We start from the raw sequence: 25,006 nt of genomic DNA, 5'->3' as shown, positions 1-25,006 counted from the left end.
GTTTTTTTTTTAACTTTCCTTGCATGTCCCCCTCAGATCTAGAGCGACTGTACTTCCAAAAGCACTTATAGTGCAAAGTGGATTTGCCATAGAAAATAAACCCCAATGGGGCCAGAGCATGTATCTAAAACGAAAATGCACTTAAAGTGAAGCAATACCTTTTTTCACTTCTCAATGCATGTACTGCATTGCAATAGTCATTTACAGGCATAACCGAATATCTAGGCAAGCTGACTGGGAGCAGCGCCATGTCAAGCTGACACATTTCCCATAAATGTTGAAAACCGGGAGCAGCGCCTTGTCAAGCTGACCAAGGTTTACTGTAGACGCCAATGTGTGTGACTGAACTTATTCTCTCTGGAGAAGAGACGCTTGAGAGGGGATATGATTTCAATATACAAATACCGTACTCGTGACCCCACAACAGGGATAAAACTTTTTCGCAGAAGGGAGTTTAACAAGACTCGTGGCCACTCATTAAAATTAGAAGAAAAGAGGTTTAACCTTAAACTACGTAGAGGGTTCTTTACTGTAAGAGCGACAAGGATGTGGAATTCCCTTCCACAGGCGGTGGTCTCAGCAAGGGGCATTAATTGTTTCAAGAAACTATTAGATAAGCACCTGAATGACCGCAACATACAGGGATATACAATGTAATACTGACATAATCACACACACAGGTTGGACTTGATGGACTTGTGTCTTTTTTTCAACCTCACCTACTATGTAACTATGTGTCTGTACTCGCAAGTGTACGCCTGTAATGTAGTGTATTCTTTCATTTCAAAACAAAAAAATATCTGGTATCATGAGAAGTTTTTTTGGATTTGTGCCTTCGGATAATTTTGCACTGAACAGTCGTGATTGTCTCAAAAGCTGTGTTTTACGATTGCATTATAGTACGATCGCTTTCAACAGTGGTATTTTTTATTCGATTTTCTGAGAGCATGTACTAGGCTTTAGAATGAGTATGCAGCATGGGAGTGCAAATTTTTAAATATAACTGGCTGCATGCTTGTCCTAGGTCTATGATTAAGTACTAATACAAGAATGAAGATGACAGTCCTACAAACCAGAACTCTGAAGTCCCCACCCCAGTGCAGCTCCTAGATTTCCATGCTCCAATATGCAGATAAGACAGCATGCATGTAAATGTTTGTATAGATTTCTTGATTGATTTAATGCAGCAGGGTTCCTGCTTCAAGACCAATACAGATTAGCAGAAGATATAAATGGCGGAATTCCAGGATACGTTTTGCACAGCAGCATCTGTTATATTCCACTTTGTCATCCTGAACTGTACAAAGCATGTCAACAGCATGTGAGCACCATAAACCAGCAAAGCCTCTCCAATTAAGTTACCCAAAGGGGAAAATTGGTTGGGAGACAAAGTGGCTGCCTGTTAACTGTCTCTTCACAGCTATATAATGTCAAAGCCTGCTCATTTGTGGACATAATCTTATTAGCCTTGCCGTGACATGTGGTAAGGACTGTGCAGCAAGCGTCTCCCTGATATGAATTTTCACTGGTATGCATTTGAAGCCATTTGAACCTAGAATAGAACAGAGCTGTTATCCCTCAAACCTGTCCATCAACAAGCAGCCCACAGCAGATCTCATTTCCTCTTCTTGTTGTCTTTCAGCTGCCTGGTGGCACCTGTCTGCAGATCAAACAGCCACTCGACCAGCACTGATGTTAGCCTTTACACCCAAAAGCATGCTTACCTAATATACAACAGCAGCAACTTCTTCTAAACATGGTTTCCCATGGCATTTGTTTGTAGTTTTGTAGAACTACTTCACTAAAGCCAGTCATAGATGGCTCAATTTTCTTTCCTGCAACCACGGGTTGCAGGAAAGAAAAGTCGCTTGATTCCTCCCTGCTGGGAGAACACATAGTGAGAATTGCTAGCAGCTATAGCTGCCAGCAATAGTCACATAAAAAAACCTGACGGTCCCTGCTGAACCGGTTGAGATTCAAACAGTCTATGGTCGGTTTAAAGCAGCCCATAGATGATTTGATTTTCCTTTCTTTCCAGCATGGGTCTGAATCTGAATCTGCTTTAATTGGACTTGGTATCATTCTCTTGTAATCCCTGTACAGTAGCACTCATGACTGGGAGAGGGAGGGGCAGGACAATGGGCCAATTAAAGGTACTGCATGCACATGTGCTGAAAAGAAACAAGATGGCAGGAGAAAAGAACAAAAGGCCAAGTTCGTGTGCTGCTGCTCTTTTCTCATCCAGTCACAGGCTAAGGGCAGGTAGGTGACCAGGCTGTATTGCTTAATAGAGAAAAGTTTGCCAATTTCACTCTTAAAATGCTAGTTTACTGCCCTAGAGCAGGGGCATCCACCCTTTTGACCTTCCTGGGCCACATTGGAAAAAGATGTATTGTCTTGGGCCACACTTTTAAGAAAAAAAAAAAAAATCAGCAACATTTTAAAGCAAGTTTATGATTTTGTACTGGGACGCATTCATAGCCATCCTAGGCCGCAGGTTGGATGCCCCTGTGTTAAAATTGACCATCATGTTCATTGTTCACAGGTCAGAGCTGACTTCACTTACTACATAACTATTCTAGGTCTTCTAGCTCTACGAGTCAAAGGACTGAAGCCAGGGACTGCCAAGCAATTAGCATATTTGGAAAATAAACCTTTATTCTCTTGCAGAGCTGTGTGCTATTACTATAGGACTCCTCTGGTGTGTCAATTAGCATGTCCCCTAGCTGATGACATTGGGGTTGTCAGGCCAGTGGGGGACATGCTATTCCACACACTTGGAAATTTGGAATAGTATCTGCACACAGAGCTCTGCAAGAAAGTGACGTTTCCCCAGACAGGGTTGTCTAAAGCCCAGCCATAGATGGATCCAGTCTTGGCCAATTCAGCAGGGACTGGCCAAGGTTCAATCCATGTATGAGCAGGATGGTTGTATTGAGGTGGATCCCTCCATCGACTTCAGTACACCCAGCCTGTCGGATATTTTTGCATGTGCTTACTGCCAGCAGCTATAGCCCCAGACAGTAATCACTGGGGATGAATAACTAAAACTGGAAAGTGCAATATCTGGTGCTGCCCTGCACAGAAACCAATCAGCTTCCAGTTTTTTTTTGTTAAAAGCTTAATTGAACAACCTGAAGTTATAAGCCATTTGGCTACCATGCACAGCTGCACCAGATTTTGCTCTCTCCAGTTTTAGTAAATCAACCCCAATCGTATTCTGTCGGCAGGAAAGGCAACCCCCATCAGCACTGAATGGGAATTCAAGTGGTTTTCTTTCCTGCAAACCTTGGGAAAAAAAAAGAAAATTGCATCATCTATGGCAGTGATGGCAAACCTTGGCACCCCAGAAGTTTTGGAACTGCATTTCCCATGATACTCATGCCCTCTGCAGTGTAGTTGAGCATCATGGGAAATGTAGTTCCAAAACATCTGGGGTGCCAAGGTTTGTCATCACTGATCTATGGCTTACTTAAACCATGGCCAATTCAGCAATTAGATTATATTACAGAAAGTATATACATGAGAAGTAATTGTTCAGAGGTTACAGGATCAAAAGAAAATCATTTGCCACGGACCATAATATAATGTGTATTTATGGTTTCAATTCTCCTATGCATACAATAGAGGAGAGAATGAATGAAGGGGGATGTACAGATTGTATATAAAGGGGTCTTGTATTATATAGTGTACGCCTAGTGATGCTCGGAGAGATGGGAGTCACAAAGCTGCAGACAGGACTTCTGAATGGTAAACCCAGCTGTGAGTGAGTCAATCAGAATAAGTCTGATGAGATTACCAGCTGCAAATATTGACACGTCCTCCTCAGCAGGCAACCGTCGCTATGCAATAAACAAGCTAACCTTTGAGACATTGGAGGTAGTGTGACGCTCACCTTCTCTTCCTAGCCGATATGACTCAAAGACACAACCCTGCTACAAAAGGTCAGAAGTGTCAGAACCATGAGCGGCTGCTGTGCTATGAAGAATAGCAAATCATAGCAAGAGATGTGCGATACTGAACAGAACATACTATGCTGCCTGCAGCAACGTCTGTACCATGAAATCACTGGGAGGGATAGGACATGTGCTGGAGGTTCCGCTTGTTTCGCTATCACAGCTGTCAGAAAGTAACTTCCCGGAATGGGATTATCTGATGTTTGACAGCTCTAAACTGTATTTGACACAATGCAGCAAGAAGACTAAAGCTAGTCAGACATGAGTCATTCTCTTTCACTTAACCCCCTGGTTGAACAAAACAAAATATCATGAATCCCTTATTCAAATACTCTATTTGGATGGGGGAATCCCTCTGCTGAGCCTTCCCTGCTGTCAGAATGCACTCAACACCACCGGCTATAGGTGGCGGCGCTGATCGAGAGAAAGTTTTCGAACAAGTCGAAGGATAGACTTGTGCACAACCAGCCTGTCCATACATAAATCGAAATTCGGTCAGTCATTGCTGAATTTCGATCTATGTATGGCCAGCTTAAGTTGTATGGATTTTTTGTTATACATGTGCCAACTAAGGAGGAGCTCAGGCGTGTTCACAACCGCACGTGCCCAGCCCGCCAGGAAGTCAGCACTGCACAGCGCTAATCACAGGCAGTGAGACATTTCTCGATCTCTTCAGCCGCGCTCCGGGAAAATGTCGCACTGCCTGCGATTAGCGCTGTGCAGTGCCGACTTGCTGGCGGGCTGGGCACGTGCGGGTTGTGAACACGCCTGAGCTCATCCTTAGTACAAACTGAAAACTAGGTGATACAAACATACATTCACCTATGGTGGGTAGATTATTATTATACAATTTATAAACTAGGGACATGTGACAATGTCACAACCAGGAAGACGACCTAAACTGATGGGAGTAAGATTCCCCGCTAAATGGTAAGATCTGTCAAAATGTTCATATAAGAAAGAAAATGCTTTTTTCCCAAAAATGTTTAACGGGTAGTTTTGCATGGAAAACAGCGATTTGGGAGTTAAACAACCATTTAAAAATAAAGGAACTTCACCTGAAACCTAAAAAGTGAAAAAAAGGTTAAAAATGAAGTTTATGAAATGTTAACTGTAAAATACTTATTTTTTCATGCAGGCTTACATTTTGTAGAATATTGCGAGCCCCTTGACTCTTCCACTCTGCCACAGTGTGTAACCCAGCCGTGCCAATGCAGCGTATGTATATACACACACACACACACACACCACTCTAGCACAGGGGTCTCCAAACTTTCTAAACAAAGGGCTAGTTTAATAACTTTCAAGCTTTAGAGGGGCTGGAATGTGGAAGTAGGAACAGAAAATGTCCTGGTGTCTGTAACAATGCCCCATCATCGGTGTCAGTGGAAGGAATGGTGCCCCATCATCAGTGTCAGTGGAAGGAATAGTGCCCCATCATCAGTGTCAGTGGGAGGAATAGTGCCCCATCATCAGTGTCAGTGGGAGGAATAGTGCCCCATCATCAGTGTCAGTGGGAGGAATAGTGCCCCATCATCAGTGTCAGTGGGAGGAATAGTGCCCCATCATCAGTGTCAGTGGGAGGAATAGTGCCCCATCATCAGTGTCAGTGGGAGGAATAGTGCCCCATCATCAGTGTCAGTGGGAGGAATAGTGCCCCATCATCAGTGTCAGTGGGAGGAATAGTGCCCCATCATCAGTGTCAGTGGGAGGAATAGTGCCCCATCATCAGTGTCAGTGGGAGGAATAGTGCCCCATCATCAGTGTCAGTGGGAGGAATAGTGCCCCATCATCAGTGTCAGTGGGAGGAATAGTGCCCCATCATCAGTGTCAGTGGGAGGAATAGTGCCCCATCATCAGTGTCAGTGGGAGGAATAGTGCCCCATCATCAGTGTCAGTGGGAGGAATAGTGCCCCATCATCAGTGTCAGTGGGAGGAATAGTGCCCCATCATCAGTGTCAGTGGGAGGAATAGTGCCCCATCATCAGTGTCAGTGGGAGGAATAGTGCCCCATCATCAGTGTCAGTGGGAGGAATAGTGCCCCATCATCAGTGTCAGTGGGAGGAATAGTGCCCCATCATCGGCGTCAGTGGGAGGAATAGTGCCCCATCATCGGCGTCAGTGGGAGGAATAGTGCCCCATCATCGGCGTCAGTGGGAGGAATAGTGCCCCATCATCGGCGTCAGTGGGAGGAATAGTGCCCCATCATCGGTGTCGGTGGGAGGAATAGTGCCCCATCATCGGTGTCGGTGGGAGGAATAGTGCCCCATCATCGGTGTCGGTGGGAGGAATAGTGCCCCATCATCGGCGTCGGTGGGAGGAATAGTGCCCCATCATGTGTCAGTGGGAGGAATAGTGTCCCATCATTGGTGTCAGTGGTAGGAATAGTGTCCCATCATTGGTGTCAGTCGCTGGAATTATACCCCATTGTTAAATGTCAGTGGAAGGAATAGTACCCCAATGGCTGGATAACGGCAAGCAAAGAGATCAAGCCCCTGGATCACATCTTGGAGACCACTGCTCTAGCAGGATCATTAGGTTTGCACATTGCCATAATAACAGCAACATAAGCAATGCCAACCCCACACATGCACTCCCATCACTAAAGCGAAAATCATTTGGACTACACGTTGCACTACCACTGGCAATGTAAACACCATTGGATTGGCGACATGTAAACCAAATGATTCCTGCTAGACAGCTAGGTGTACATACATGGGATGTAAGCATGGTAAATTCTATGCATGCGTTCCCAGTACAGCTAACTTCATTCTCACCTAGGCAAAGCACAGGGACCGCAAAGTTAAAAAGTATTTATCAAAAAACAAACATTTTTGGATTCTGTCAGTTAAGGGAGCCCAAATAATTTAAGGGAATGTTGAAAATAATGGTGAAGGTCTGTGTCCATAACCTTTGAATTGGTTTGATTGCTCTGGTATGAGGCACAATATTCCTGAGTTATAGACTGGATGTATTTTATAAAATGTATGGCAGGTAAAATACAGAAGTGCGTTCAAGACAGGAGAGGGGGTGGAACTTTTGGAGTGTAGATAATTTTTGGATGTCCAACCGCCATCTAATATCCTAAACATACATTTTTCAAAGTGTTGCCACATCTTTTATAAAGCAGCAAAGATAACCTATGAGAACCAGATTGCAGCGATCATCAGCAGAGAGGAAATGCAACGCGTCAGTTACTGGACTTTGCACCTGGAGCGAAGGAACGGAAAGATCCAGAAAAAAATACAGCGCGTATGACATCCATGTTGGAGGAAGCCATAGCATCAACCTACCTGGAAATGCCAACAATAAAATGGGAGGGGTTAACCCCCCCAGTACCCACCTGCTATTCCTTGTAGCAGCCCGCAGACATTGAATATGCTCTTCTTCATCACACTTTGTACGCACATGGTAAAGACAGATACAAAAGCTACTATACAAAGGATGGAGATGCCCACTGCTAGGAAGATAGCGGTAGCCTGCCAGAAGCCACTAGCTATCTCATTGAAATGTTCAGCATAGGGACCGCACAGGGGGTCTCTCCGGAAATACTGCCCTTGAGGCATTTTAATACAACGTCCATAAATGCCCAGCGTTGGGCGGTAGGCCTCCTGAGGCCATCCAGTCCTATTATCAACGTCGCCATTCTTTGCTTTACCAATCAGCCAGTCCTCGCTCATAAAGGCTATCAGTTCTCCAAAGGCAACTACAATGCTCAGGATGGTCCATAGCATAGAGCGGCATGTTACTATAACATGACACATGGTGATGCCCACAGACTGTCCACAACCAGGGCGAGAAGCACACCAGATGGAGAAGTGATGGAGAAAAAAGTAGAGAAATTAAAGGATTTATCCACCCGTCAGGAGAGGAAGAAATCCCGGCTTCTGGAGGCTTTGTAATCCAGACAGGGGATTGCAGTCAATGGAAAAGCTTGTCCTGTGCTGCGGAATTCCTTGGTGCTAATGTTCATACTGAAACACGATGCTTCAATGTTTCAAGGGAGTTCCCAAGCTCCGCCCACCGGGATGACATCACTGACCTGCAGAAGGAAGCCACAAGACAGGCAAACTGTTAGCAGTGTTGACAGAACAGCTTCACCTCTTAAATCAATAGTGACATCAATCACATTCATCAATCATCTATAGCAGGCTAATAGAGGAATCAGGACACCCAAGAAATTTACATAGAATACAGGCTAGATGTGCATCATTCTACTTGTATGCATTTAAATGCAGCAATCTTAGGTTATCAATGTCTGCCCTTTGTTCAAGATTCTATCAATGCTGATTCTATATAAGCTCTTGTATCATTTTTGTATTTCCTTTATTTATATAGCACTGACATGTAAAAGTATACACATAGGGATTGTAAATGGTTTAAATACAGACTGCAAGCTCCTAAAAATCAGTGCTGCTATACCTGCCGTCTACTATTCTTAAGGCTGCAATTCTTCCTGAGATACCGAATTGTGTGAACACAAACACGATATGATTGTTGTGCCGTGATTGTCACACAATTGCGGCAAACTGCGCCTTTCAAAATCGCATGAAGCTTGTCGCTCGAAAAGGAGCAAGAGATTCTTTTCAAGTGAATGGTTGGCCCTATGCGACGAGCAAGCGCCTGCAAATTGCTCAACAAATTTGTGAGCAGAAACGTGATTTCTCACTATGCAAAAGTGGGACTAGAGGCTAAAGCAGCATTAAAAAGGAGAAATTCACTTTTAAAAAAATAATAATAAATGCACTTTTTTTTGTAAAGGAGCGCTGCAATGTAAAGGGGGCTGTGCTGTAAAGGGGCGCTGCGATGTAGAGCTGTACTGTCAGGGGGCACTGTGCTGTAAAGGGGGCTGTGCTGTAAAGGGGGCTGTGCTGTAAAGGGGCACTGCGCTGTAAAGGGGCACTGCGCTGTAAAGGGGCACTGCGCTGTAAAGGGGCACTGCGCTGTAAAGGGGATGTGCTGTAAAGGGGGATGTGCTGTAAAGGGGCACTGCGATGTAAAGGGGGATGCGATGTAAAGGGGGATGTGCTGTAAAGGGGGATGTGCTGTAAAACTGTACTGTAAGGGGGCACTGAGATGTAAAGGGGGCTGTGCTGTAAAGGGGGCTGTGCTGTAAAGGGGGCTGTGCTGTAAAGGGGCACTGCGATGTAAAGGGGGCTGTACTGTAAAGGGGCACTGCGATATAAAGGGGGATGTGCTGTAAAACTGTACTGTAAGGGGGCACTGAGATGTAAAGGGAGCTGTGCTGTAAAGGGGCACTGCGATGTAAAGGGGGATGTGCTGTAAAGGGGCGCTGTGATGTAGGGCTGTACTGTCAGGGGGCACTGCGATGTAAAGGGGGCTGTACTGCGAAGCACAGGGGGACTGTACTGTAAAGGAGTACAGTGAAATAAAGGGGACTGCACCAGTGGCGGCCGCTCATAAGGGGCGCTGCTCCCCTAATCCATGCACCCAGCCCCTAGTCTCCATGCAGGACGCATGGATTTCAATAGGGTTTTTTTTTTGTTTTTGTTTTTTTTTTAAAGCAATTGATTAGAGCCTGAGGCTCGAATTGGCTGCAAAAAGGGTGGGCTTGGGGCGCAGACTGAGCACTGGGCCCCGAGACCACCCACTTGTGACCTTAGCGAATACTAATTCACTAATGTCTTCCTGCTTCTCCTCCCAGCCAATCAGGAAGCGGGTCCTGAGACCTGATTGGCTGGGAGAAGCAACTGCCGGGACTCGGAAGGAGATGCAGGGGGGAAGCCGCCAACTGAATGGGGTAAGCGTGGGCGAAGCGGCGATCAATTGGTGGCTGGTGGCCGCCCCATCGCACACTGGACTGCACTGTGAAGATTACAGTGCCCCTTCACAGTGCAGTCCCCATTATAGCACTGTGCCACTTTACATTACAGTGCCCCTTGCAGTTATGGTTTTGTTATTGTACTGAATCTTTTAATGTGTTCTTTAATTCTTTGTTCTCTTGGATTGAGTAATGAGTTAAGCACGACAATCCTATAACAGAGGATGGTGTAGAGCTTGGCAGAGGGTATTCTGACATGCCTGAGTGACGGGAATGGTTGGCTACATTTTCAGTAGACTCAGTAGAGATCTTACAGCTTTCACTACATGCAGACCACTAATGTAATACAAAGACAAATTCTTACCCCATTATGTTTTACCCTCTCAATAGCTAAACAATGAAGCCCTTTCACTAAGTGTACAGAGGAATGTGAAATGATTTCCACTACAGTCATTCCCTCCAGAGGTCCAGGGAGAGTGACAGAAGTACAGCTTGGTCTGAAGGTACAGGGTGACCCTCAGTGCACCCCCTATGCTGGGACTGGAGAATGGAACACGATGGGTGACACACACTTTAGTCACACTTCTCTCACTGGCTTGCTCTTTATCAGCAGCGTGTGAACAGAGTGATCCCCGCCAGGGACAGATCACTAAACTGCATTTCACTGCTCCCTGCCTGGTGAATGGATGGGTGCTACAATGTGCACCAGGGTGTGATTACTGCCATTTACAAAGAGAATGTAAACTATCCCTTCACCGTTCGATGCAACAATCTTCACATCACAGTTCCAATATCTTGTGGCAGCCCAATGTTATTTTCAGGTCAAACAATGACCGTGTGACCAAAAAAATGCTTTATTAGGATTGGACCATCAAGACTGGGGATGAGACCACCCAGGTTGGGGAACTGCAAGGCACACAATGTATGACATGTAACCATCCTTTTATTACTTTGTCAACGTGCTCTTTTTAAGCTTCATTCTTATGAGCACATGTGCATTTTCTGCACGGAATGCAGGATCTTGTGTAAAAACGCACCTAAAGTACATGCGTTTAGAAGTGTACAATTGTTCTAATGCCTTTAAGTGTATCATACTTTTTTGTACACAGTGAACATTTTCGTTTGTAGATGAAGTATTTATGGTCCCATTGATTCTTATAGTGCTCCTTTTAAATGCATACAAAACGATACGCTGTATGTATCTAAACGCAGCGTTTTAGGTGTATTTTCAATACCACATGAATGAGCCCTAAAGGGCATTAAAATACTTAAGTTTCATGTTATATATGTTACCCCATCAGTGCCCACACCGAAGGCATTTAGAATTTGAAAGTAATATTCTTCATAAAGCCCCAATTCATGCAGCACTTCACAAATATTGTACATTCACATCAGTCCCTCAAGGAGCTTACAATCTAAGGTCCCTATCTCACATGCATTACACATACAAGGGCCAATTTAGACAGGATCCTACCAGCATGTCTTAGGGGTGTGGGAGGAAACCCTTTCAAGCACAGGCATACCATGCAAACTCCATGCAGATAGTGTCCTGACCGAGATTCAAACTAGGGAATCCAGTGCTACAAGGCAAAAAAAAGACTTGAATCCAGGAGTTCAGTGCTACCTTTATTATCTAACTTGTGGCTGATTTGAAGTCCTTCAGCCAATATAAACAGAGTGTAGCCAACATAAAAGTGGAATTTCATACACAAACTCCCTCTAGAATGGGAATTCATTCATTTACAGCAGAGTTCACCTTTGCAGTGAAGTTGCCCAATGATCATAGAGGCTCCAGACTGCTATGAGAAAACATAATATGTAGCAATACATATACTAAGGCAGGGGTAGGCAACCTTGAAGAGGTGGAGATCTACCCAAACAACATGGGAGATGTCAACCGGGCACAGCATCGCCTCCTCACACCCGATTTAAACCTCTAATTGCAGTACTACTGTGTCACAATCGCGTGCAATCTTGGGTTTATGTCAGGCGGTGAGGCAACATATCACCTCCTCACCACCTGTCAAAACACCCTCGGATCACTTTTCAGAGGAGCAGCAGTGCCTGCTGCACTTGTGAATGAGCCCTCAGTTGCATTCCGCAGCGGCACGCATACATTTTTTTTTGGGGGGGGGTGGTAAAACCCTATTTCCTTAACCACTAAGCCACCGCCCACCGTCATATGACGGCGGGACGAGGCTTCTCTTGTTCTGGGCGGACGTCATATGACGTGATCGCCCTCCCGAGCCACTAGGGGGCGCGCACGCGTGCCCGCTGCACTGCCCGGGACCCGTTGCGCGTGCCCGGCGGCCGCAATGTCCGCCGGGCACCCGCGATTGCCGGGTAACAGAGCAGGACCGTGGATCTGTGCATGTAAACACAGATCCACGTCCTGTCAGAGAGGAGAGGAGAACGATGGTGTGTCCCTTGTACATAGGGACACCGATCGGTCACCTCCCCCAGTCAGTCCCCTCCCCCCACAGTTAGATTCATCTCCCTAGATCCTACATTAACCCCTCGATCGCCCCCTAGTGTTAACCCCTTCCCTGCCAGTCACATTTATACAGTAATCAATGCATTTTTATAGCACGGATCGATGTATAAATGTGAATGGTCCCAAAAATGTGTCAAAAGTGTCCGATATGTCCACTGCAATATCGCAGTCACAATAAAAAAAAAAAAAAATCGCAGATCGCCGCCATTACTAGTAAAAAATAAATAAAAATGCTATAAATCTATCCCCTATTTTGTAGACGCTATAACTTTTGCGCAAACCAATCAATATACGCTTTTCGCGATTTTTTTTTACCAAAAATATGTAGAAGAATACATATAGGCCTAAACTGAGGAAAAAATTTGTTAAAAAAAAAATAAATTGGATATTTATTATAGCAAAAAGTAAAAAATATTGTGTTTTTTCAAAATTGTCACTCTTCTTTTGTTTATAGCGCAATAAATAAAAACCACAGAGGTGATCAAATACCACCAAAAGAAAGCTCTATTTGTGGGGAAAAAATGATAAAAATTTCATTAGGGTGCAGTGTAACATGACCGCGCAATTGTGAAAGTGCGACATCGCTGAAAATTGAAAAATGGCCTGGGCAGGAAGGGGGTGAAAGTGCCCTGTATTGAGGTGGTTAAGCTGCTGAGGCAGCAGTCAAAGATGTGCACATGCTGCAGCAGGAATTAAGCCCCCTGTTGACTTTGGTGGGTGCTACCGCCTGCCAGTCGGGACCCATTAAAGTGAATAGGGCCACTCTGCAAGTGCCCCACAACTGCATGTTTCTGCAAGGTCCAAGGGGTTAAAGCAGGTGGTAAGAAAGCAATACAAAGCTGCCTGCTTTAACCCCTTGTTTGCTGCACAAGGTTGCAGGGCACTTGCAGAGCGACCCTGTTCACTTGAATAGGTCATGCGTGCCAGGTGCTCACTCACCAACCATGACAGGGCGCATAACTCCGCTGCAGATTCAACATTCGTACATCCCTGTCCACTGCAGCTAAAGGGGGTGTGGTTGGGACGGAGGTTGGTAAACACACTTCTTAAATATGGGGTTTTACCACCCCCCAAATTCAAAATGGAAATGAACCTTTACTGATCTGAGCCCCCTACTCTGCATGCAGGAGTTTTGGTGCGCTTTCAGAAAGTGCACCAAACCTGCAGGATATAATCAAAGTTTATTTTCTTGCAGGAAAAGGTCAAACTTTTCTTGTCAAATGCAACAGGTTCCATTCAAATGTAGTTGCATGTGAAAACACAGTGACAAGAACTGCCATTGACACGAGCCCTTAATATTAGATGCACTAAAGTATAGTATTCTCATTGCCATTACCACTACACTTATGGAGTCACCAGTGGCCAACGTCCCAGCTGTAATAGCCATGCATATGTACAACAGAGTGCTGATAGGCTTAATACAAAAGAACTTCAGCTTGTATAGGAGCAGTGTGCACAGCAAGCTTCTACAAAGCTTTTGCAAAGCTTTCGGACAGCTTTGCTATAGCCTTTAACGTGTTCTAAAGGCAGAAGGTTTTAACCTTAATGCATTCTCTGCATTAGAAAAACTTTTGGTTGCAGCCCACCCCCCCCCCCAGCCGGAGCTTATACTTACCTGAGCCCCATCTTGACCTCAGCAATGTACATGAGAGCAGTGACTCTCCCAGTTCTTCATCTCCTCATTGGCTTACACAGCAGTGGCAGCCATTGGCTCCTGCTGCTGTCAATGACAGCCAATGAGCCAAAGAGGAGAGAGCAGTGGGCGGGGCCAAGCCATGCTCTGTGTGCGAATAGAGGCTTGCTATTGGGGGCACTCAGCAGGGGGAGGAGCCCTGGACTGCTGGCAGGGGACCCAAAAAGTAGAGGATCGGGGCTGCTCTGTGCAAAACCAATGCACAGAGCAGGTAAGTATAACACTTTTATTTAAAAAATAAAAAAGGGGTTTTATTACTAGCACCCTTCAGCTCAAATTTGTGGAGTTTAAACACAAAAACAGGAAGAGATGCCTGACACTTTAAATAAGATTCTATAGATGGCTTTAGTAATTTTTAGCACTAGTTGAAGCTTATCGAGAGCTTGCTAGCAATTTGTTTAAAGTGACAGCTTATTAAAAAAAAAAAAAAAAAAAAAAAAAAAAAACACATACCCGAGTCTGATGACGCATGACCCTACGTTGTGCCTCCTCTTTGTTAATGACCTCAAAATGAGGGGCAGCATGCCGCTAAAGTCTCCTTGAGCCTGTGAAGACCCCTCTTCCCAACTGACAGTCGATGGGAAGTGTTCACGTCACTCAGACAGGGATGAACGCGGCCAAAAGAAAGACCCTCCCATTCTGCAGTCCAGAAGACTTGGGACTCGTTACATCATGTGACCAGAGATTTAAGTTAGGCCTCTGGCACACAAGCGCATGTACAATTCACAATTCAGGTATATTTCTTTTGCCACGGGGTGCTGCATGCAGCCGCCCATAGCAATCAATGGCTGAAGGTGGTAGTACTTGTGTAAACACACGCATGCAGACAAATGTATGCCCCTTGAGGCAGAATCTATTTTCAGGGTCTTACATCTGTACGCATGCCCACCTTTAGAGAAAGTACAGGTATATATGTCATAGTGTATGGCCTTTGATTTCAATGGGCGGCTGCCAGGCAGAGAAATATGCCCAAATTGTACATCAAACGGCCTTAGATGCCTTTATGCATGAGAGCGAAGTGTATATTTAAAAAAAAAAAGCATTAAAGGGTCGTTACACCCCCCCCCCCCCCCCCCAGTATTCTAGATAATGACATCCCCACAATACCAAATGCCATAGATATAATGCCTTAGACTTCCCAAATATATTTACATACCCAATTTGCAGAAATCTTGGGTAAATGAACAAAAAAAAGGAGGCTTCATTGGGTTTTATGTGCAGTGGAACCTATACTGTAGTCTGGCTTAGACATCCATGAGACTTGGGAATGGTTCCCTGCTTCTCATGTTCTATCCATGGAATTTGGTTCCACCTCACAAAGCACCAGTACAAATAAATACCACCAAGCTCCATCCTTTGTTGTAGCAGGGTGATGAGTACCAGAGCTAGGTAAATAACTATCTCATTAACCAGGAATAGATAAAAGCAGATAGGTTACAGTAAACCAGAGACAGGCTGCTTTCATAGCAAGCAAGAACAAAGTTTGTGTTTACTTTTCCGGGTGGGAATCTTCTGATAAGCCTGCAATGCCAAACAGTTCACTTCACACTGTAAATGACGTAAATGCCACAATTTGGATTGTAGTAGGTCGGCCATGCGGCTCTTCCTCACACAAAAACATGAAAAGGCTGAACACAAGTCAGAACACTACAGCATTCTGGGTTTATATTAGCTGCCTGGCCTAAGTAAATAGTATTAGGAGATAAATGTCCAGAAGACCCTGAGGGCACTCATTAAAAGGGAAGCATAGCAAGACAAAAATGGCTGTTAATATATTGGTCACTGGTTTATTTAAATTTACTCATGATTACATACAGATTAAAGCGTCTCTTCTCCTAGGAGAATACCTTTATTATTCGTAGTTGTTCCTCATAACTGAGGTCCTCCAACTCCCTTATTAGCTTTATTGCCCTTCTCAGGACACTCTCCAGCTCAAGCACATCCTTCCTGGGGATGGGTGACCAAAACTGAACTGCATACAAGATGTGGCCGAACCAGAATTTTATCACTCTGTTCAATGTTTCATACATTGAATGAAAGTGGTCTCTTGTGCTGGTGGCAGACCCTGCATACCAGCACATGAGCCACTGGACCGGTCATAGGCATTCATCAAGAGTGCCGACTAAGTCTAACCTTCCTCCGCTCATTTCCTTTGTTCATAGAAGCTGCAATACAGATTCCTGCAATTAAATGAATATAGGAGGTGGACCTTTCATTCATGAAGTGCTGTACTGTTGTACAGCTTCTATGAATGGAGGAAGGGGGCAGAAAGGGCAGGCGTAGTTGGGACAAGAGCCTATGAAAGGTCCAGTGGCTTGTATTAACCCCTGCAGCATGGAAAGATCACTACTGCGGGAGAGGGGGCAGAGGACTGTGGATTTAAAGGTGAAAAGCAGCCACCAGCACAAGGGACACTTCACATTCAATGTAACTACTGCCAATTGTGTAGTTTAAAAATAAAATTCAAGTATTTTAAATGCTTGCAGTGATTTTCCTTTTCTACTGATGATTTTTTGAATTCACTAGAAACGTACCTTTGAGCTTGCTAGACAATTTGACTGCTCCATAATGTCAATTTCCTAGCATACCCCACTCCCTCCTTGCAGGTCATAGCCATCTCCTATTCTCAGTGTCCAATTACTGTCTGTGCTGGCCCAGCTTTTCCACCTCTATCCTCACCGCCTTGGGAGGAGCAAATGGAAATACTACAGATTGTCACCTGAGTGACAGCTCTGACTCTGTTTGGGTTGCTGATATCACATTCAAAATGGTGGCTCCCAACAGCAGTCTCAAGACGTCTGGAAGTCTACACAATGCAAGCCAAATGCACAAATAACTTTATGATGAGATATTTGTTGAAGTCTGGTAACAGAGTCTCTAACGCAGATCTGAATAAAAGGTGCTTTCCCCTTGTATCATAATTGTGGCGTGGGAACGGATAGGACAAGAGATTTCCATTTCCAGGATGCCGTAGACAAGCTAGGCTTGTTTACTAGATCAGTGCTAAATTGTTGACAACAGCCTACTATTTTTCCCAAAATTCATCTGCACTTTTTTGGAAAACACATTTGAATATGTTTCATAGGAATTGTCTAAAGCAGCCTCTCTCAACCTTTTGTAATACATAGGAACCAGGGGCGTAACTACCACCATAACGACCCATGCGGGCGCTATGGGGCCCGCAGCCGAGTGGGGCCCAGTGAGGATAAGAGCTGGCACAGTCTCCCAGCCAGGGGAAGAGAGAGGAAAGGAAGAGGCGAGCTGTCCGTATCAGCAGAGAGCTGAATTGCCCGATGTAAGAGCTTTCATTAGAACTTCCAGTGTTCCCGGGGTTCATGTCACATAGCTCCACCTTTTGGCCCGGTGGCTTTGATAGACAGAACGCCGATCCAATGCGGGACATGTGACATCATCAAAGGCGTCGGGCCAAGAGGTGGGGCTATGTGACGATGAGCCCCGGGAAGACAGGAAATTCAAATGAAAGCTATTACAGCGGGCAATCCCGCTCTCTGCTGATCCGGGTGGCTTGCCTCTTCCTCTGCATAGGTGGGGCTGTATGGGGCACAGGCAGACCAGACTGTATTGGGCACAGGTCACGCTGTATTGGGCACAGGTCACGCTGTATTGGGCACAGGTCACGCTGCGTTGACACTAGGGCAGCTGTGGGGGGGGGGGGCTGTTTGCAGGGGGGCCCCATACAACATTTTGCTATGGGGCCCTGCTATTTCTAGTTATGCCCCTGATAGGAACTCTTGAAATAAATGTTCACGTCCTTGGAAACCCCTACTAAATATTATGTAGCACCCTGGTGTTTAGGAAAGGTTGCTAACAAATTTAGTTTGCCAGGTATTTGTCCTGGCTAATTGTTAGGAGATCCACTAATTTCCCCCTAATTCTGGAATTACTGCATTTCTCTCTTCTTCTAGGTGGCATTGTAGCTGGAGACATTAGCTAGAGAAGGGCATAGCAAGGAAAGATTATGAATGGATGGGTGTCTCAGCCAATAGGCAAGGGTTTCTCAGCCAATAGGCAAGTCCCTTGGCCTGCTGGGAGAGCCTATTTATTTTGGTGGAGTCAGGTGATCGGGTTCTGTGCCACCTGGACGGCTGTCTTGGTAGACGTGTTTTATGTCGCCCCAGGCTGCTAGGCCAGAAGCCTATCCCGGGGACACCTGGCTGCCAGGCTGCCTGAGGCCTATTCAGGAGCAGGGTTGTGAAGCTTCAGCCGGACGGGAAACCAGTTGTGGTTGGAGATAGAGGGACCATATGTCTTGTTACCGGAGACTACTGTGAGTAAGCTGAAGCAAGTATCTGAGCAGTTTTCTCACCAGCCAGAGACAGTGAAGAAGTGGGAAAGCATCAACAAGTGCCAAGGCAGGGACCCAGCAGAATAGTGCGGGGGGGGGGGGGGGGGGGCCTTGAGGAGTATACAGCTGGATAGCTGTGGAAGAGCTCAGGGTCATCCAGTGACGACTGGGATCTGGAAGTCTAGTGAGAGACTGGGAGCTCAGTGAGTGAATATCTACAGTGGGATACTGTGACATAAGTAAAGGACTATTCGGTGTTACCAAGAGTTATGTACAACTACCGTTAATGACTGTTGCAAGATCAGTTGCCATAGGAGACAGTGGTCCTACCTATACAGAAGTGTTATCTGGCTGGAGGCCTTCCACTGTATAGCTGTCTACCTATAGAAGTCTCGGAGTCTGCCAATTACCATTGCATCTACATAAGGGTGTCCTGGCACTAACCTCTCTCCCACAGAATTTTGTTTTTGTTTTTTTTTGTTTTTTAACACTCCTCTGCTCTATTAGAAAAAATGCTTCATTAACAATCATGAAATGGATAAAAAATAATAATGACCATAAAAGAAATATTCTATGTGAGTGGACAGTTTTAACCCTTTTTTTATCTATAAGAAATATTACGGTTCTAAGCTATGAGCCTTGCTTCTGTCATTCTTTCCCTTCAACTAACATCTGAGGAGTAAAGACCGTGAGGCCCACAAGCAGTGACACCACCTAGGGTATACCTCCCTAAAAAGCACAAGTGTCCACACTAGAAATAGGTGTTCACATTTTAGGGTGAGGGTACATCCATGCAGGGCACTTTGAGTACAAGTGAAGTGGAGCACTGTCTTTTATGTTTACAAGAGCATGACCACTTTACAAAGAACAGCACAATGGGACTTGTATGAATTAATTTTAAGTTGATTACACTAAGGACTTTTGATCAGATCTTATTGTTTAACACTAAGTGCGGTGTATTTATTTCCATTTCAAAAGAAACATTAATAGTGAAAAGTGTAGTGCCCCTTACATTGGTGGTCATTGAAAAAGTGCCCTCCTATAGTGGTAGTCAATGTAGCGGTCCCATACATTGGTGGCCAATGGGAGTAGGATCCCTTATTAATAATGGTTAGTGAGAGAATTACACTCTTATATTGTGGGAAAACTGCCCTCTCCTACACACAGCTAAAATAATATTTGTGGTTACTGGGAGTTAGAAACTTCTTCATTGGTCAAGGAACCCCTAGCAACCTCAGGAGGAACCCCAGGGCTCCATGGAACCCTGGTCTAAAGTCTCACTTTGCAAGTCACTTTCTTTACTTATAGTTAGTGCTGTAAGTTTTAAAGCTCCTGATTCAGAGCAAAACGCTACTGTCCAAAGCTGGAGGATCTAAATTAGCAAGGAACATGTAAACATGACAGAAAAGCTGAGTTTTACCTCTACCAACATATTACCAAAGGTTAGAAAAATAAAGAAAGGTGTAGAAGCTTTTTAAAGCAAAGAGTTGGCAATTTTGGTGCAGAACGCCCAACACCAAAATACCCTATCCTAACCCCCCCCCCAACACTGACCCCCACTGCACCCATTGTAAATTCCCTGTATCACTGTTGTCTCTCCTTTACCAAAATCCTCTGTGCTGAATGACACCAGGCCTGGAATCATGGAACACAGGATGAGAGCCATTGACTTATGTATCTGGTGTGTGAAAACGACAGAATACATTGGTTTTAAAAGACCTTATGCAAACAGTGACTGTGGGAAGCCATGTACCATAAAACCCTTTAATAGTAAACCAAGTTATTATTCTTACAACTAGACATGTAAAAAGGTTTAGACATGTACACGTTTCAAACAGCAGCAATAAACGTTTTAAAGCACACTTCTGGTTTTTATTCTGGGTATTAGCAAAGTCTATCCTGTATTGTATCTGACTGTTGGTGTCCCAGGAGTTGTGAAATATGTGCAAATTCCCGATGTCATGTAAAACCACATTATCTCATCAACAGACAGCGCTGCTCTTGGCTTGGGTCTGTGAATAGAAGAGTTTCACGTTCAGAACAGTATGGGGGTGATGGTACATTACACGTGTCAAAGGCGCTCAAGTTTCCAGGAAAGCAGTGTGATGCCCCAAGACATGATCCTTTCACACTGAGCATTGGCAGAAACTAATATAACTTGTCGTTAATACATAATACCTCACGCAGTGCTGCAATTACTTCCCAGATAGCACTGCAAAAGGTCTGCGTGCCACCTAAAAGCAGAGACAGCAAAAAAATGAATTGCATACTTTGCATGTAGATGTTTTTATGATCCATGGTAACAGAATTCATTCAGCCCAGGTTCTATAACCAGCAAGTGCAGCCACACACAGCCAGACATGCAACATTTCTTTGGATGAGAGTAATAGATTTAGCAATACAAAATAACAGCCAAGTTAGACCCATCTGGCGCATATTTGGGGGGGGGGTCGTTGGTGTTCTTTTGGCAAAAGCCAGCATGCCCTCCTGAAAAGCCTTAAAGAACATTTTCTAGCTTGTTCTTAATAAAGCCTTTCTATTTTTATTACATACCTGTTTTTAGACCCAGCAATGTCATCAATGCGATTCTGTGCTTCAACGCTATGTAATACAAGGACATGGCTAGCGTTATGGTACATAGCTTCATAAAAACCTCACAGCGCCATGCCCCAGTACTCCATGCCCTCGGCCCTCATACAATTAGTGAGCTTGTTTTTGGGAGGAGTTACAAATGTCAGAAACTGGAGGAGTGGGCATTCCTAGGTATTTTTAAGCATACCGCCCAGGGTAACATACACTTGTAATGCTGTGCATCCACAATTTAAAAAATTGAAATCCAATGAATAAAAGGCCATGGAAAAAAAAGAAATTGAACTCCAGGAAAGGTGAAACACCACTAAAATTACAATATATTGGTATACGTACCCTTTAAAATCTGAGAGGTTTAACAGTATTACCTGAACATTACCATCCCTTTGTAATGATCAGGTAACTCCAGTAAATCAGATCAAGTACTGTATTTGGGATCCAACCATTAATTATGCAATCAAACAGAAAAATTCTGTACCACCTTCTCTCTCTACATTTTAGATTTCGGTTTCTTTTGGTGGATACCAGTGTCTTAAGGTTCCCACTGACCTTTATACTTCAGGGACTTTGATGGCACAGTTTATTCATTAAAGTTCCTAGCTCTAATGCCCTTACAAGGGTGTCTCAATATTGAAGGGTTGGCAGAGGCAGGGGGGTAATCATAAGCACAAGCATATACAGAAAGGTCTTGTTTTGAGGTCTCAGTCTGTAAAAGGCCAGGTGACCAAACCTACTACTGCTACCAAAACATGAGAGTTGTGTGTAGTCTGTTTCCTAATAAAATGTCTGGAGATTGATGGACCAGCAAGGAAGGAGGAAAAGAGCTAGCAGTTACCAACAGTGGATGTGTAAGTGCCATCTACAAAAGACAAGGGTACAAGACAACTCAAGAAGAAAAATTACAAAAGCAAAAAGCATCCCACCATTGTCACTACAGAAAACTAAATGTGTTTATTACCATTCTTATTCACTCATGAAATTTTCTTAACTCAAAGTAATTACCTTACAGCACAGGAATTTGACTCTCTTTCATAAATGAATGTCAAGGAAGCACAAGGAATACACTGATGGCAACCTCTTCATAAAGTTGTAAGCAGTCATAAAAAGCATAAAAGACTGGCACAGTGTAAATTCTGAGGAATTCCGAGGCTGGGAGAGTCCTCCTAACTAAAGGCTAGTTAGTTCTGTGAACTTTCATAAGGTCAGGACCTAGCATGAAAAGGCCCCTCTACTTTTCATAAACCCAGACTCATTAATGGTTACTCTTTAACCTTGTTAATCCTTCAACCTATTGTGATGAATGCATTTCAAAGTCAAGATCCTCCTTTATAAGGAAGGTCTTTGAACACATATTGGCTTAAAGTTGAACTATACATCTTGCGAACGTTCCTATAGGAATTTCCCATGCTCCACAGAATCCTGAGAACCTCCAAAGCCTACTGAGCAGAAAGCAGAAGCTGGTGTTAGAAAAGTACCTCCTGATTTCCATTCTCTTTTGCCAACCACTATAAATGATGGAAAATAAAAGTATGTTATCCTTACAACCTTTCAAAGCAAAATTTTTGTGTGTGCATGTATACCAATAATCTTAGTCCCTAATCCTCCAAACCCCAACTGCATCCTCCTAACCTTGCAAACATCAAATTAAATTAACAAACATGTTATACTTACCCGCTCCGTGCAGTGGTTTTAAACAGAGCAGCCCCGATCCACCTCTTCTTGAGTCCCCCGTCTGTGTTCCTGGCTCCTCTCCCTCGCAGAGTGCCCACATAGAAATCCTAGATCGGGCTCAGGTAAGTTTAAGGGGGAAGCAGAGAATGCATTAAGGTGAAAAACCTTCTGCCTTTAGAACCACTTTAAAGTTTTTGCTACCCTAGCATTTCATATTCCTGATATATGTCTGTTGTACCATGTACTTGTATGAAAAAATATCCTGTTTACATTGCTTCCTTTGTGTGAAATACCTGGTGATTGGCCAGTCCTCCTGCTTTCCTATTGCAAACTGACCAAACAGAGTACATCCATCACAGCATGATCAGTTTTCTGGCTGTGTTGGAAACCCAGCCTGCCTGTCTTTCAATGGCCAAGATGTGTGGTGACAAGCCACCCCGCACAGCTCTTCCTTGGGAAGATCAATGTACTGCTGTTTCTCTGCCTACTGCTGACACCCCCACAGTCTCCACCCTGCCTCCTTTCTAAGCCTCTTCTGGAGCTGAGAACTGAGGTCCTGCAATTCCGTATAAAAAAAAAAAAAAAAAAAAAAGTATTTATCATTTATATAAAGTCCCCACTCACATCACAACATGAAGCAAAAGCGAATCTTTTTTTGTGCTAGCACAAAAACTTACTGAGATCAGCAAGAAGGGTCAACTCTACAAACCTGTACCCACATTCTTTACAAACTCAAAAGAGGTCACCCTTCTTTAAAGCTGAAGTCACTGCAGATAAAAAAAAGTTACTTGCAGCTCCATAAAACCTTTAAAACATTACTAAATTCATTTTTTTAAATGCAAACATTGTAAGCACCTGAAATTGACTTGGTATCAGGCTTTTGCAGCCTACTGTACAGCATAGCTCCAAGGGGAAGATAGAAGCCGCACAATGAACCAATCAAGTGTTGTGCAGTTCATGGAGCATGCTGGCAAGAGTAGAGAGCAGAGTGGCTGACAGAGGAGCTAATTCGTGTTCTGCTTCTCTTTTCACTATCACAAGATGTAAATGAAAGTTACATAGTAGGTGCGGCTGAAAAAAGACAAGTCCATCAAGTTCAACCTATGTGTGATTATATGTCAGTATTACATTGTATATCCCTGTATGTTGTGGTCACTCAGGTGCTTATTTAATAATTTTTTGAAACTATCGATGCCCCCCGCTGAGACCACCGCCCGTGGAAGGGAATTCCACATCCTTGCGCTCTTCAGTAAAGAGCCCTCTACGTAGTTTAAGGTCAAACCTCTTTTCTTCTAATTGTAATGAGTGGCCACAAGTCTTGTTAAGCTCCCTTCCGCAAAAAAGTTTTATCCCTACTGTGGAGTCACCAGTACGGTATTTGTATATTGAAATCATATCCCCTCTCAAGCGTCTCCTCTCCAGAGAGAATAAGTTCAGTGCTCGTAACCTTTCCTCATAACTAATATCCTACAGACCGTTTATTAGCTTTGTTGCCCTTCTTTGTACTCGCTCCATTTCCAGTACATCCTTCCTGAGGACTGGTAGAAAGACCGGGTCTGGGTTCTGGATGGACAAATCCAAATCCTTTGGTAGGTAAAACAGCTTCTCAGATGAATTTCGTCTGTGTTATTAGCGGTTTGCACAAAGTCCAGATTTAATCCTGTGAATTTTAAAACGTACATATACCATGCTGTCAGAAAACAAGAAAATAGTAGCCAGCACAGCAGTAGATAAGGTTGCAGAAAAGTGATCTCCTGAAGTCATCAGATGATGACTTAAATCGAAACATGATGGAAAAAGTATGCTGAGACCACTGTTACCTTTTATCTAAGCGCTTGTTTTTACTGCTTAAAACGTGAGTGTATTCCCCCAGTTTTTATATGTTACATTTTTTCATACAGAATTACGCTATATGCCTTCCCTTCTTCTCTCAATGGTGGGGCCGACTTCCCAAATCAACTGATCCCACGCTCATCCCATATCCATCTGGAGGTCATACCCGGATTGTGAACCTGATATCCCCTTGGTATATTATACCACAAAGCCAGATTGACTCACTAGGTGTATACCTATTTGAGTTCAATCCCTCCGGTAAGCATTATGATTTTTTTGGTGATGGATCTACTATCAAACAAATCATCATCATATCTCATGTACACATAAGAAGTTGAAGATTGTCACTATACCTTATGCACACATATGAAGTTGAAGATTGTCACTGACCTTTTTGGATGTTGCACTTTGAAGTTTGTTTTCCCCGTTTATGGACATTTTGTGCTCTATTGGAGGATTTTGATTCACCATGCACATTACCAAGTATATTTATATTGCTTGTTATGGTTTAATGATTGTTTAGCGCTGCACATTTTTTTTCTATTTGTCAGATTTAATCCTGGTTACATTAGTAAGGATGAGTTTAGTTTATTTAAAATAAAGCTTTCCTGGGAGAAACGTGGGGCTGACATGGATGACCTCCATCTGAAGACACTCTGGATGTTTTTTGATGTTTTTACAG

The 25,006-nt window shown here is 44.0% G+C and overlaps 1 protein-coding gene across 1 annotated transcript in view; it reads right to left on the bottom strand.

The window, feature by feature from the left end:
• LHFPL2 (LHFPL tetraspan subfamily member 2) overlaps positions 1-25,006 on the bottom strand; it is a 162,313-nt gene that overhangs the window by 30,881 nt on the left and 106,426 nt on the right. Inside the window, exon 3 of the mRNA XM_073623816.1 lies at positions 7,300-7,998. Within this exon, the coding sequence (XP_073479917.1) occupies positions 7,300-7,720 (421 nt within the window). The 5' untranslated portion in view covers positions 7,721-7,998. The remainder of the gene's footprint in view (positions 1-7,299; positions 7,999-25,006) is intronic.

The sequence above is a fragment of the Aquarana catesbeiana genome, linkage group LG01 (assembly GCF_042186555.1).
Source record: "Aquarana catesbeiana isolate 2022-GZ linkage group LG01, ASM4218655v1, whole genome shotgun sequence".
In the NCBI taxonomy this organism is placed as follows: Eukaryota; Metazoa; Chordata; class Amphibia; order Anura; family Ranidae; genus Aquarana; species Aquarana catesbeiana.
The sequence above is the reverse complement of the archived record's forward strand: the minus strand, read 5'-3'. Positions and strand labels throughout refer to the sequence as shown.